The sequence below is a fragment of the Pagrus major genome, chromosome 19, assembly GCF_040436345.1.
Source record: "Pagrus major chromosome 19, Pma_NU_1.0".
Classification (NCBI taxonomy): domain Eukaryota; kingdom Metazoa; phylum Chordata; class Actinopteri; order Spariformes; family Sparidae; genus Pagrus; species Pagrus major.
Window position 1 is genome coordinate 24881242 of NC_133233.1, and position 14577 is coordinate 24895818.

The following is a 14577-nucleotide window of genomic DNA, read 5'->3' on the forward strand; positions in this document are numbered from 1 at the left end:
CATAAACCAGTTAGAAGTTTCCTGGAAATGTGTTAAAGAAATTACCAGCTTTGTATTAACTGCTCGGTGGAAAATGCCACGTTTGGGTGATTTTCAATCAATTTTGAGGTGATTATTGAGGTAATAACATTGAGGTAATAAATGAATTTTAAATATGTGAATTGGTAATTACCACCTTCGTATTGTGTTACTGTTTTGCTTCTGTTTGTGTTTAGTTTAGATTTCTGTTCTGGACATTTATGCAAATTTTCATTTGAAGTTTCATGGTGATATCTATTGGATGAAATTATTATTCACCATTTATTTGTCTAAAAATGTATGTGATTTTACAATACATATCTATGAAGGCTGTCTCCTCAAAATGCATTTTTTCTCATACTCTGAGCGGGAAATCTCCACTTCAGTAGCACTTACATTCACCAAACCTTTCCAGTTTTATTCTTATTTATATTCTCAAGGTTTTCACAGAGGGCTTTGTTCATATATCATTCACAGTCTGATATATATTACATTTTATTTTCTAAAACATGGTGAAAAATGGATCTTTTATGTATATTGACAGCCATAACATTTTCTGATATAATTGCCTATTTAAACATACATTTTAAAAAAACTTGTAAGACAAAAAATAATTGTCTTAATGTAAGTAATCAACTGGAGAAGTTTCATGGTATTGGTTAAACATTTCACCCTATTCACCTGTAGTGTCACCTCTGAATAAAACAAACCTGATGTTACCAGCGAAGAGGAATACTTTGATAGGTTTTACCATGGAGCACTTGTTTTTTTGTTTTGTTTTTTATTATTTTTTTGGCCTTGTGTATGGTTTTATTGTTAGGACAGCTTCCGATGACAGGAAACAGGATGAGAGAGGGGTGGTGATACGCAGCAAGGGGCCCCAGGCAGGGACTCGAACCCGGGGCCGCTGCAGCGAGGACAAAGCCTCTGTACATGGGACACACGCTCCACCATTTAGCACTTGTAAAGCTCTATTATTGAATGTCCTATTATTCACATAATTATTTGGAGAAAGCTACGCTGTGGCGTACTTCAAATGAAATTAAATATCCATCATTTGCTAATTCACTCCTTAGGATATAAGGTCATGCTATTTTTTTGAAGTATGAATGAACTGAATCTTGGAACAGAGCTTTTTAAATTTTTTATACATAGGCTAAAATTAATAATTGATTGCATAATAAGTCTTATTATAGCCGAGCTATTTGGTGGGTTAGTACTCATTGCACTGGCTGGATCACTCTATTTCTCCCTCTAATTTTAGTCTGTGGCTGTAATGTCCTTTTCCTTTCACCTCTGGCAGTTGTGGGTCCCCCTTGAAAATGAGATGATAGACCTCAAAGGGTTTATCCTAGGAGTAATAAATTTCTCTAATATCACTGGTGCTTTTGTGCCACTTGCCATTTAGTGGAGAGATATCACAGCCCCACCAATGCTATATGTGGTAAAACTTTGTATTAAATTAGATACTTTTCCTCCGTGGTTCACGGAAAGTGCAACCAAAGGCCGAGACCTCTTGCTGTGGGTCACCGTGCATCCGATGTATTAATCCATTTAGCAAAAAGAACATATGGCATACTAAATGAGCCCTGGCATGCTGAGTGAATGCTTTATATAGCACAGGAGCTCAGAGAGAGTTATGCCATTGCTCTGAGCTGTGCTTTAGGGCATGGACAGGAAGGAGACAAACAGTTTGAGAGCAACATCACACAGCTGAGAGATCACAGGTTCAGCCCTAGCATCTGCCAAGTGTCCTGCTGCTACATCTTGTTTCGACACCATATCTTATTTGATTTTTTTTATATATATATTCATAGTTAATGGCTACTTGTTACTCGTTTCTTTCACTGGAATAAGTGCATGCAAATGTTTAATATACTGCAAAGGTAAGGAAATCACCTTTGGAAAAGTAGCACTTGGAAGCTTTGGGGCTTAATATAACACACAGAGTGACATATCCTGCGGGAAGCAGTGGCTCTAGGGGTGCTGCAACAACCCCACCTCCAAGTTGCTGAGGGAGGGTATATATATGTACTATGCAGTATGTTTGTGTGATTTGAGGATGTTTTTTTGTCTTTCTGTTGTGTTACCGTGAATCTCTCTTGTGCCCTGTCACCTATGATTTCTTTTCATTTTTTTAAATTTCCTTGAGTAAAGCAAGTGTTCCTGATGGTTCCTATAGTATTTCTTTTATGTGTTGATCTCTTGTGGCAGGGAAGGTTTGGACAGGTTCCGACAGCCTCTCCAGCATGAAAGAAAAAACTGAAGTTACAATGCAGTTTTCAAGCCAGAGCAGCACTTCAGAAGTCCCGAGTGACAACTCTGTGCATTGCCTCGTTATAAGTTCTTTATAAAAACCCTGCTGTTCACATTGTCAGATTGTTTAGCTTACATAACATGTTATGGTACTGTCAGGATAGGATGTTGTCTGAACCCCCTAGGGCACCGTTTTACAAATAAATTTTTCGCAACAAGTTTAAAGTGTTAGCAGTGTTAGTGACATTTCTGAACATTTCTAAACCTAACCAGAGCATTGTGATGGGAGAAAAATTGAAAATTAAACATAAACAAACACAAACTTTAAAATTATCTGTTGTTCTTCAGAAACAAATACTGTAGTTGACTTTACTTTTAAAATGTCAGGAAAACTGATTACCTCAGAATTTAACGACTTAAAATGATTTGTCTACTTTACTTAAATAACTCAGTTATGCGAACTCAAAACCTCCATGCTGCCATGATACTGAATACTGAATACTGGCTTTTATATAAGAATTCACAGTATATGTGTCACATTGTGTCTTAGTGTCTGAGACTCTGTACCCTTTTGAGAATGATGATTCCCTCTTGGTTGTGTTCGTTGGTTGTGATATCAAACATTGCACCTCCGTCACCTGGCACAATGGTGTACTCTACTTCGGCATTTTTCCCAATGTCCAAGTCGTGGGCTTTGATCCTTCCGACAGCTGATCCCACTGCAGAGGACTCGGGAACTCTTAAGTGAAAGAAGCCTGTCAACAAACAAACATCAGAGTCGACTCAGACTGGCTCATTTATTATCATCACTTGACATCCGATGGCAAACACTGAGCTTCTTCACATTCTCTTTCCTTCATGTAGTCCCGCACCCACCCAAGGATGTCTTATCCACCCACAGGCAAGCAGCTGATATGCTTCTGTCTGAAGTCAGTCCTGTAGCTATGAGCATGACATTATTCAATTTTGACGTGTTTGGACATCAAGGCTGCTCGGCATCTTGTAATTGGCTCGCATAACCTGTGCGATCAACAAACACAAGAGCTCTGAGGCTTTGATACTCCCAACAGCAGAAATCACTGCTGAGGACTTGGGTAGAAAAATAGGAAACAACAGTTTGTGTTGATTGATTGTCACTTACACTTGACAATAGGTGGGAATTTATCTTTCTCAGTGCTTCCCTTCACTCTCTGAGACGGCTTGCTGTTTGAACAAAAGCATCTGCTTGTGCCAGAGAAATTCAAACTTTACAGTGGCAATACAAATCTAGTGCGAACACCTGGTGGCATCATGGAGCTGCCATGGGCAATTCAGCAACACTATGATAATGTAAAAATTATTCTGAGCACTTGGAATATATTTAGGGGGAATTAAGCATCCCATTCTATGCTCAAAACTGTGTCAATTAAAAAAAAAAATGTCAGAAAATATGACATTCATTTTAAAACTGGCGTTTTGTCAAAGGTTAGACAACATTTATTTGGACTATTCATTGTAAGAGAATGAGTGAATTCCATGAGGCTGTACACTGCACACTGCCCGAAAACAGTGTAGCCTCTGAACACATTCCAACATTTGATTAAAGAAATTCCTGACAAGTTTCTCGGCTACAAGAATCACACAAGACCAAATTTGAACTTGTACCCAACTTGAACTTGAGCTTCAGAATGGATCCATTCACCAGTAAAACGATGTGCCAGAGAGGAATCTGAGTGTCTTAGATAGTCCTTCTGAGGATAGTGCTACTTGACACACAATGGCATCAAACCTGGAGATGGATGCACTTGCACATAAATGTCTACAATAAGCCAGACAGGAGTGTCGGGCACTAGATGGGTCAAAAGGAATGCTGCTTGGCAGAGAGGATATTTCTTTTTACTGGGTGTAAGACCAAAGTAAACGTACTGAAACTGAATCAAAATACAAGCCTCTTCTTCGAGCATTGAAAAATGTTATTGTATTTTTTTCCATGTAAATCTTAGCTGATCAGTCCTATATTCACAGTTGTTCCACATCATGAGATACAGCCCAGTTGCCAGCATTAAATGTTGGTGGTACCACAGATAAATTCAAATTTGTGTATGTCATAGGCTAAATACCATATTGACATGTCTACAAAACGTGCCATATCGCGTGCCCATTACATGTTTATTCCCTGACTTTCATGCCAGGGGGTGGAGGGGAGTCTGAGTCTGCTTTGCAACATTTGTGAGAGTTAAACCACAGGATATTTTTGATGCGGGACCATGGCATTTTAACATTTGTAAGCAAAAGGCCACTGGATAGTTGGAAGGAGAACTCAGGACAATTTCCATCTGTGTTTGTGTCAACAAAGAGCGAATATTTTTTACGGGAAGTCGAGCTATTTGCAGCTGTGCTTGTGGCAGCAAAACCAGGGTTTTTTAACGGGACCTTGGGGTATCTCCAACCATGTTCGTGGCAACAAAATCGGGTGTTTTTTAGTGAGACCTCGGGGCAGCCATGTTTGTGGTGACCAAAACAGGTATTTTAGGCCAAAACATGATCTGTTCCTCGTCCTAACCAAGTGGTTTTTGTGCCTTAACTTAACCAGAGCCAGGGTAAAAGGAAAATTGAAAATTGAATCTCAAGAAATGTAATGTTGCAACATAAAGAATCATAAAGTTTTAATAGGTGGTTTTGCAAAAACATACATTGCAAACATTTATTCTGGCGAGTGGGTTGTGAGATACTGACACTGCTGTGATGTATATGTTATAGCACTCTCTCTCATTTGTTATTCCTCAATTTTACTGTGGATCTTAGCCTTTTCCTCAGTGTTGATCCCAGGATTGAGAGAGGGGAGCCAAGGAATATGAATGAATTTTGGTGCTATAATTTCAATAAATAATCAAGTACTTTCAAGGACACCTTCAAGGTTCATGTCTTTTCAAGGATCGGACAAGGACGTCTCTTTTTGTTGGCTCGCTCTAGTGCCAAAACAGCATGAGTTGAAGGTTAGGGGAAGTTAACAAACAGCTGTTATGTGGCACTCTCAGTACAGTGCATTAACAAGCTTCTATGATTATTCAGCAAAGCCACATGGAGGTCTACACACTGCTATTAGCAATGACCACATCTGGTACCATCAGCAGCAGAGAGGTTCAATCAGTGGATTGATGGTTTAAAAACACTGAATCCATAATAACTAGGGAGGAAAAAAGGGGTTTAAGGAAAGACAGATGTGGGATGGATCCAGCAGCAATATCATAAATAAACTGAATCATCTGATGTGGTCCTCCATGTGGTCTTCCAATATGGCCATCACACATTTTTTTGACCTGTAAGCCTTCTACAGAGGGAAACGAGGGGAAGACAAAGGGAGGATTTGGGACAGGGCAGAGGAGCTGCCATACTTGGCCCAAACCTCAGTGCTGTGACAGCATTATGGAAATATCATCTTTTTCCTCACAGCCAAAGGAGCTTGACCGTCTGAGTGCCTGTATTTACATTCAGAGGAGAACATTTGGTGTCACAGCACAATACCTGAAGAAACTGCATCCATACAGAGCAGCATTTCTGCTTTCCTGTCGTACCCTTGCTGTTTTGGAATAGAATACATTCTGCACACAGTTTAATATTAATGCTCAGGATCTGTAGAGAAGCTTTCAGAGATCAATGTGTTTACACCAATGAGTATTTTTTTTTTTCCCCAGCTTGGCTTTTTACATGACCTGGTGAACGCTACAATCAAATTAATCTGGTTTAGCAGCTTATGCAAAATACTGGATAAAATACAGTGTTTAAATACACTGACTCAATCCCTGGTGCAGCACCATCATCAGCTCAACCCTGATCTAAATATAGAAGGATGCCCCATGAGCGAAATAACCCCAATCCTGGTTTTATTTGCCAGGAGTAGTAGCTGGAGATGCAATCATGCTAAATAAACAGGCCTTTGCTTATGACAGCATATAATGACAAATAATGAAAACCAATTACAAAGGGATGGCATGATGAATACCCTCTGCCCTGTTGTAATTGCAGGGTGTTTATTTTGTCATCACAATTGTGTGTACCTGCGTCTGGTCATCTGCATTATTACTGTACAGTGGATGTTGTTAAACAGCCATTATATTTTAATGTCTATCATCTACTAATGGTACTCACTTTTGGAGAACCGGGGTGGATTATCGTTGACATCGCTGAGGGTGATATTGACGGTGGTGGTCCCGGCCAGCCCTCCCAGCTGGCCCCCCATGTCCTTGGCCTGGATTAATACCTGGTACTGTTCCTTCACCTCTCTGTCCATATTGGGCAAGGCTGTCTTTATAACCCCTGGTGTACAGCAAGATGGATGAGAAATACAGATAATAAAGCAATGAGAAACAGAGGAAGAAGAGAGGATACTGAGATACAGACACAGTGGAATGAACGAAGACAAGGGAAATATTTTGGACGCCACATGCTCAGTTTACTACTGTATATTTTCACCTATGGAGCCCACTCTGCAGGAAGAAGTTACACGTGTGGCTCTGACCACGGCTGAAATAGAGGTCATTTTCACAAACTGGAGACACTTGACATTCAATAGGGGAACTATGGTGAAGCCATATAATGATTCACTTGAGGATCAGAGACCCTGAGATCAGAGAGCGTTTGTACTGCAGATTAATAGCGAGGTCAGTAGGAGGTTGGCAGGCTAAAGCGCAGCAGGCAGCATAGGTGGGTCTTCACTCTTTCCTCCCTCGTATTTCATTTAACGTGGTGAGGATGCACCATTTGATCCGCAAACCCCCTCACATGTAAGAAGCCAAAATCAAAGATCGTGTTTATTTCTGAAGGTTCTGTCTTTTTTTTTTTTTGGGAGAAGAGTGGATGTCCGTCTGCACGAGGGATAATTCTGTGACATGCGTGATGCTACATATGTTGTTGTTGTTCCCCTCCCACTGCTCCCCTTTTTCCTCCCAGTGTTTGTTCCCCTTGTTGATGTGCGTTTGGAGATAGTTGCAGGCCCAGCGGGGGCAAACATTTTCTTTAACAGTTTGATTTTTTCCAGCACCGGTTTGAAATACAGTCTCAGTGTGTGCTCTGTAAAGCTCTGGGATGAGCAGCATAATCAGCAACAGATTCCACCGTATCTGCCTGTGTGATATGTATGAACCTATTTTCATATGCTTTGAACTGTCCCAGATAGTAAGCCAACAGCAGCCCACTACCGGCAAACACTGCTGGTGTGAAGGTATTGCAGATTTAGAGCAGTCATTTGCCATATCCCACCCTGCTGTCGCTCTGCAACCATTTTACTGCAATTTTCCTCCTATGACACCATCTGCCTACACCAGGCAAAGTGCAGGTATAAATAATGTGGAAATAACTAAATAACAACGGTAGGCATAAAGTGTCATTTGTCTTTTGATTGAAGCTACCTTTAGCAGTTTGCTGGAAGACTCCACAGTAACCCTGCAGCAGAGAGTCACCAGTGGTTTTCAGATCGCAGTTTTTTTTCCTGACGATGAAACTGTCAGTTTATGGATTCAACTGACAGTTTGATATGCTGCAAAATGTGATGGCATTCCCTCCACCCCAGCAAGCTAGAAACTACCATATTTAGAGCTACTGTAGTTAAAAAGAGTTGTAAATTTGAAATGTTTTCTATCTAGCTTTCTCTGGAGCCGATCTCCTGGATGTTTATCTCATATCAGAGTGATCAGATCAGACCCGGCGAGCTCATTACCCACTTTTAAAGCCCTACTCCAGTGTATTTTGGCATTTTTATGCTATCTAATATTTCCTAGTCATTTCCTGACAATGTTGATTAGCCATACTGTTTGTCAAATGTTTTTTGACATGGTATTATTGAAGGAAATGAGGAGGGAATAACAGACAACATTGTGTATAAGGAGCTACTATAATTCTGTGTAAATAGCTGCAATGTTTTTTTTGGTTCTGTTATTGATCTTTAATCAGTAAAATATACATTTGTAATCTTCAACTTATCGGTTTGCACAATATTTGGGGAAGGAAAGGTATGTATGGCACAAATGATTACTCTCACCTTAAAGGTGCAATGTGTAGGAATTAATTTTGTTTACAAAAAAAAAAAAAAAACTATAATTAGTAATGAAGATGCAAACTAACTAACCGGCTAGTCCTAAACACATTGCCCCCTCCCCCCCTGACCTGGAAGCCTCCTCCTTCTGGTGGTCGAACGTTCCTATGTTGCCTGCGGACAAACAGTCTGACCGCCAGCTGCACTGTTATCTGAGCTGAACTAGCAAACGGTAGCTACACTTAGCAGCAGTTAGCGGTTACAACGGTGATATGCGTACCCCTATTTGTTTGGAGTATGAAATCGACAGGTGGCCAATTTGTACATATTGCACCCTTAAAAAACAAATATATAACATTATTATTACTGCACTTGAAATCAAGAGTTGGGTGTGAGTGTATGCACATTTTCACATATGGATCCCTTTTCAATCATTATCATTATTATTATTATTATTACTATTATTATTTTATTTTTATCATTATTATTGTTATTGTATTTTCAATATTTTTTTGAAAATATTTCATGATTGACTGAACAGCTGTTTGGTATAACTCTCCCTTTATTTCATACCTAAATAAATAATTCACAGTCTTTATTGGAGAACGTGTTTCCTTTTGTGGCCCACTGATTTGTGGAGTGCCCCAGGGGTCATTTCTGGAGCCTGTTTTCTTCTTATGATATATGCTTGCACTGGTCCACACTCTATCGCATGCACTTAATCATACATATCTTTCAAGTCTCGATAACCTTATTTCCCTGCCTTGCTGCATTTTCCAGGTGCACTTTAAACAGAGGTGCTTATTTTCTTTTGAATCAAACATTCCAAATGATGAAGTAAAAATGCGAAGAAGTTTATGAACTTCACACCGACTGAAACATGATTTTGTCCAATAAATCTTCAAAAGGTAAGTACCTGTTTTAGGGTCAACAGAGAAATACGGCTGGCCATGGAGGATGCTGTACACCACTCTAGCACTGTTTCCGTAGGTGGGGTCATCTGCATCTGTGGCTGTCACCTGCGTCACATACGTCCCTGTGGGAAAAGAGTGGGAAGACATATTGACTTAGACTTTATTTGTTTCCTCGTGAGACTGAAATCCAAACTCTTTGAAGTTCATCAGTTTACTGACCAATCTCACCTGACACAATGAATGATGAATCACGGCAGAGAAAGCTACAGCTAGTGCTGAACAGTCAGAGTCCCTGATGGAGTGCAACGAGGAGGAGTGTGGTGGAGAGAGGACGTGTCGGGATGAATGTTTTCTTTTGAATGTTTTGATTTGCACATTTGTAGGATTACTAAGTGGGCAAGAGTGAAAAAAGCTCTTGTGTAGCCATTCATTAAACAATGCTACCATTAAGAACACAAAGGGCTGTGGCAGGAATAGTATTAGGATGGCAGTCGTCCAAACTCCTGCAGTAAGAGGGACAGAATAATTACTTGTTGGAGGTTTGGCTCATCCCCCTTAACTAGCTGGCATTGGAAACACTATTCCATTAACAGTGTCCTTATTTACAATGTATTTAAATCCAACAGATTCAATCAAAAGTTTCCAGTTGGAGAAGAATGTCAAACAAAAATGCCTTGTCAGTCTGACTTGTTTATAACTCCAAGGCGTAAGCCTGGTGTGGACAGATGGGCAGATTCTTACAAAAGACGACTTGCAGACAGGTTGACACGGATGCCTTTACGGGCTGACAGCTCTGTGCTTGTATGTTCACGTATCAATCACACACCTACATCTGGCTAGCTTAAAAGCATGCTGTGCAAAATATTTTCAACCACAGGATCTGTCGGACAGGAGACTCTGACCAGAGGGATGTCATTTACACGGCCATTTTAGATTCTGGTAAGCTCCTATTTGGCTGTAAAGAACTTGTCGTATATTAAATAGGCTTTGCTGTCTGAGCAGATGGCAACAATGGCATTAAAACATTAGGTGAGAGAGATTAGTGTCTCAGTCCTCCCTAACAAAGCTACACATGCCTGATTAGACATACCGGAGAAGGACTGCATCATGTTCAACACAAATGTACAACAGATGAGATAATACAGAAAGAGAGGAAATCCGCAGCTCCAACCGCTCAGATGTGGTGAAAGTTTAAAAGCCTTTAAGTAGGGATGACACCTACGCGGTTCCAGGAGACACAGGCAACAGCCTTTACCCTCGGTGTGACACAAAAACACATAAACGTGGGGAATAAATTCTATTCACACAATTATGGAAATTTAGGTGTGTGATGAAGAAGTAGGCGGGCAGAATGGCTTCAAAGGTCATTGCTGGTAAACACAGGAGGAGAATGCAGACCAGTTTTGCAAAATATAGATTATCTATCTGACTTCATTATTTGTTCTTGAGATTAAAATATTGGATAAATTACAATAATGATACACTCATGCAGAGGACACAGATATACGTACACAACTTTAATATTCCAATATGAAGAAAAAAAGAGAAGATTTAGTGCAATTAAAAAAACTGATCTGCTCAGGAGTGAGGACAAGTGTTGATGGTATAAATATTGATATAGACTTTAGTTGGTTAGATGTTTATAGAGTGGTAACAGCTCCCACATTGTGAATATTGTCTGAAATATTTTTTGCACTGGCAGTAGAGGTAACTTCTGACACAAATTGCAGGGGGTGTGTGTAAACTCTCAACTAATTTCTCAGATAAGATATTTTTATAGTGGTATCACTCTGCATAATTTAGCAACAATTATTAGTTTAACTGATGATTATCATGGCTTCAACTACAATGAGTGGTCCTGAAGATTATTTCTGCACCGACTGTTTATTAAGTCTTGTTTTATGACAAATTAGAATGAATCACTTGTTTTTGTAAAACTCTTTTCAATTTACTATTATTAATATAACATATCAACACGTTCTCACTCCCAACTCATCAAATACTAACAAATGTTTTGGACGATAACAGCCATAATACGCTATATTCGAAGTGCAGTTAGACTTTCAAAATAAAGCTTGCGGACAAACAGTTCACATATTATGATATATTATGACTTTTGGACTGTTGTGAAATTTGTCAAACGGCCGTGGTTTGGTTAGGTTTCGGCACAAACCAGCTTGGTTAGGTTTTGGCAACAAAACCATTGATTATGTTTATGCGCCAGAAACTATTTGGTTAGGTTTGGTTATGTAAATGATGTTATGTAAGTTACATCATTTACATATTTTAACTGACCTACGTAACATAACAAACAAACAAAAACAAATTAAGTTGGTGGCACACAGGATGCAAACTCCAGTTTCCTAAGTAAACTTCAATGTATGACCCATCCAACCACCCTGACCGCTGTGACAATAAAGGGTACATACAGCAACAAACTTAGATGTGCTGGGCCACTGACCAGGCTGCTGTATTAAAAAAACGCTGTGAGTGAGAAAGGGCTGAACAAACACAATACACAAAATGCTCCACCAAATTACACATGGAGTTAACTTCACACATCACAAGGAGTGAAACTCAGCCTGTGAAAACAGGTATGACATGTTGCAAGTCTGAGGAAAAAAACCCTGAAAATGTGATTATGGTTAGTTTCTGATGATCTGAAGAGGATTTAGACTTTTGGGGGCATAACAGGGACTAAATGCCATGCTGTCTTTCCAACTGCTGCTTCAATTTTGGCCACTATTTTTGAATCTGTCTCTCACAAGTCAAACAACTTTAGGAAAGCATTGCTAAATTGTACCCCTTTAAAGTGTCGCAAATAATGATGGATATCCATTAATAGCAACTATCAAAGTGATGATTTAAAATGAATTTTGCAGAGTGACATTTTTAAACTGTTTGGTAAATTCAAAAATGATAATGAACAAGGCAATTAGTTTTGCCAGTTATCTAATTGATCACCTACTTAATTCTGTATGGGTTGTTTTTAATGCTAGTTTAAAGCTGATCTCTCTGCTCTGCTTCCGTGGTCACACAAGATGTTTTTTTTTGATAAACTTGAAAGCCGCTCTGATTCTCCAGTAAACAGTCGCCGAGCAGCTTATGATTGAGAGTGTTCACTGGGGCTAGGCTGTGTTGTTCCCGCTTTCTACACATCCTCTAGAGATTGCTGATTTTGGAGTTTTGAGGGCTTCATTGCCATTCAGATCAAGAGGAACCATTCTGCTAGCGAATTTACTTGATCTGTTCTCCCTGGGGGTGGTGGGGTGTATAAAGACAAAACAGTGAAATATACTCAGGGCACACCAAGAATAACTGGTTCTGTGAAATGTCAGAACCTGTTGTGGAGCAGCTTTGCCCCTCTGGTTGTACCTGTGATGCTCCTGAAACTTAACTTTTGTATTCCAAGTTGAAGAGGAAAACAAAGAACTCAGTGCAAAGAATTCTAATCAAATAAATAAAGTACTGACTTCTCTATCTTTATTGACATAACAAGTCACTGCAGATGATAACTTACCTACTGGTGACATCTCAGGGACACTGGCCCTGTATGGTCCCTCCAGAAACTTTGGCTCATTGTCGTTGATGTCTTGAACCTTGATTACAAATTCTGATTCAGGCTCTAAGGGCCTATTGGAGATGATGTCAACAGCCTGGGCTCGTAGGGTGTAGTAAGGCTTCTCCTCTCTGTCAAGGCTCCTTAAGGCATGGATGTCTCCCGTTGTTTGGTCAATTGTGAAAATGGAGCCAGCCCCGTCCCCCGAGAGAGTGTACTTCACCGCACTGTCCCCCTGATCGAGGTCAGTGTGCAGCTGAAAGACAAAAGAGGGAAAAAAGACAGGTTGAGTGCAAACATTGGCACAGATAATGATTCATTGAAAGCACTGGGGAAGAGCTGTCAAAGAACACCATTTCACAAAGACAGTCAAGGAAACTGACTGCGCATCAAAGAGCAAATTCATGTCTCTGCAAAGATCTGCAAAACACGAAGTCATGAGAAAAATAAAAGGATCGTACTTTCAGAGCGTTTCACAGATTAATGAGGCTAAATCTCTCATAAATAATGCATTCTCTCAGTGCAATTACGCTGCAATGATAGCTCTTCAACATCATGGACGCGTTGCTATTCAAGCATGACTCAAAAATCTTCCCCTATGAGAGATAGGAGTTTTTCTAAAATTGGCAAAGACCAGCTTGTAAAAACCAGGAATAAATACTCAACAATTTTAAACGCCTTCACCTGACAGCAGAGATCTGTGACCAGATGACTCTCAGCACAGTTGCAAAACATCACTACTCCAGCCAAAGAACATCTTTGTTAATATAGATCCAGAGTGGCGGCGGCTCTCTTTGTACAAGACAAACACATTCTGGGCTGGTGGCAGAAAGCTTATTGACACAGTTATGTTTACCTCCCTGGAGAGATCAGTTGTACAATTCAAAGCCTTTTAAATATTTAAGGCTCTAATGCAATGTGATCTTCATCATACATGGATGTGGATTTTTGCATTCTTATCAATGGTATGGAATTTCCACCAACGGTGTAGAACAGTAGTGTTAACAGATATTCTAAGCGCTGGAGCAGAAGCATGCAGTGAAGCCAGGTAACTGGAGGAGCTGCTCGCTCTTGGCAACATGGATTACTTTTTCTCTGTCAGGAAATCCTCCATAACTTGCACTGAAATACCTCTAACTCTAACTTAATGATTCCTTCTCAAACACTGCTTTGGTTGCTTTTGGATGGAAACTCTCAAATTGTAATAATGTAATGATATAACGAGTTTAGCAACCATTACCGTCCTGTAATCACATTCAGATTTTTCTGAGGATTTGTGTCCATATTGGATGATTTATGATTCAGGATTCTTGTCCAACACAGGAAATTGTGTGAGGATGAGGAGGTAAATGGGGTGCAGCGTGTCCTACTTTCATGTTGGTGATCGCAGGTTGCCTCCAGTCACAGAAATGAAAATAATGTTTACATTTTTATTACTGCTGCCATGATCTTTCTGTGTCCTCATCCTAACATTTTACTTGCTGAAGCCTATCCAGATCTTAAAGGTAGGGAAGGTTGTCAAATACAGATGTTTTGGGTCAGTATTCTTACCCAAGGCATCGGTATTTGACGACCTGGGAATGAGACTCGACAATCAACTGTCTTTCTGCAGAATTGCCTTCTCTACCTCTAATTGGTGATCCATCTGTTGGTTATTTTCTTGTTTAATCAATGTGTTGTTTGGTCTTTGAAATGTCAGGAATTGGTGGAAAATTATCAGTGTTGTCAAGCCCATTATAATGTCCTTCAATGTCTTGGTTTGTCCACAAACTAAAGATATTCAGTTTACTGTTGTAGAGCATTCAAGGAACCCAGAAATA

General features: G+C 39.8%; 1 protein-coding gene across 3 annotated transcripts in view; it reads right to left on the bottom strand.

Annotated features, from left to right (window-relative positions):
* The window catches only part of LOC141014487 (cadherin-12-like), a 57050-nt gene that overhangs the window by 39888 nt on the left and 2585 nt on the right, over positions 1 to 14577 (bottom strand). For all 3 annotated transcript variants that reach the window (XM_073488300.1, XM_073488301.1, XM_073488302.1), the window contains exons 2-5: positions 12719 to 13013; positions 9201 to 9320; positions 6403 to 6570; positions 2842 to 3029 (exon numbers count right to left, since the gene is read on the bottom strand). In XM_073488300.1, coding sequence (XP_073344401.1) covers positions 2842 to 3029; positions 6403 to 6570; positions 9201 to 9320; positions 12719 to 12731 — 489 coding nt within the window. In that variant the 5' untranslated portion in view covers positions 12732 to 13013. The remainder of the gene's footprint in view (positions 1 to 2841; positions 3030 to 6402; positions 6571 to 9200; positions 9321 to 12718; positions 13014 to 14577) is intronic.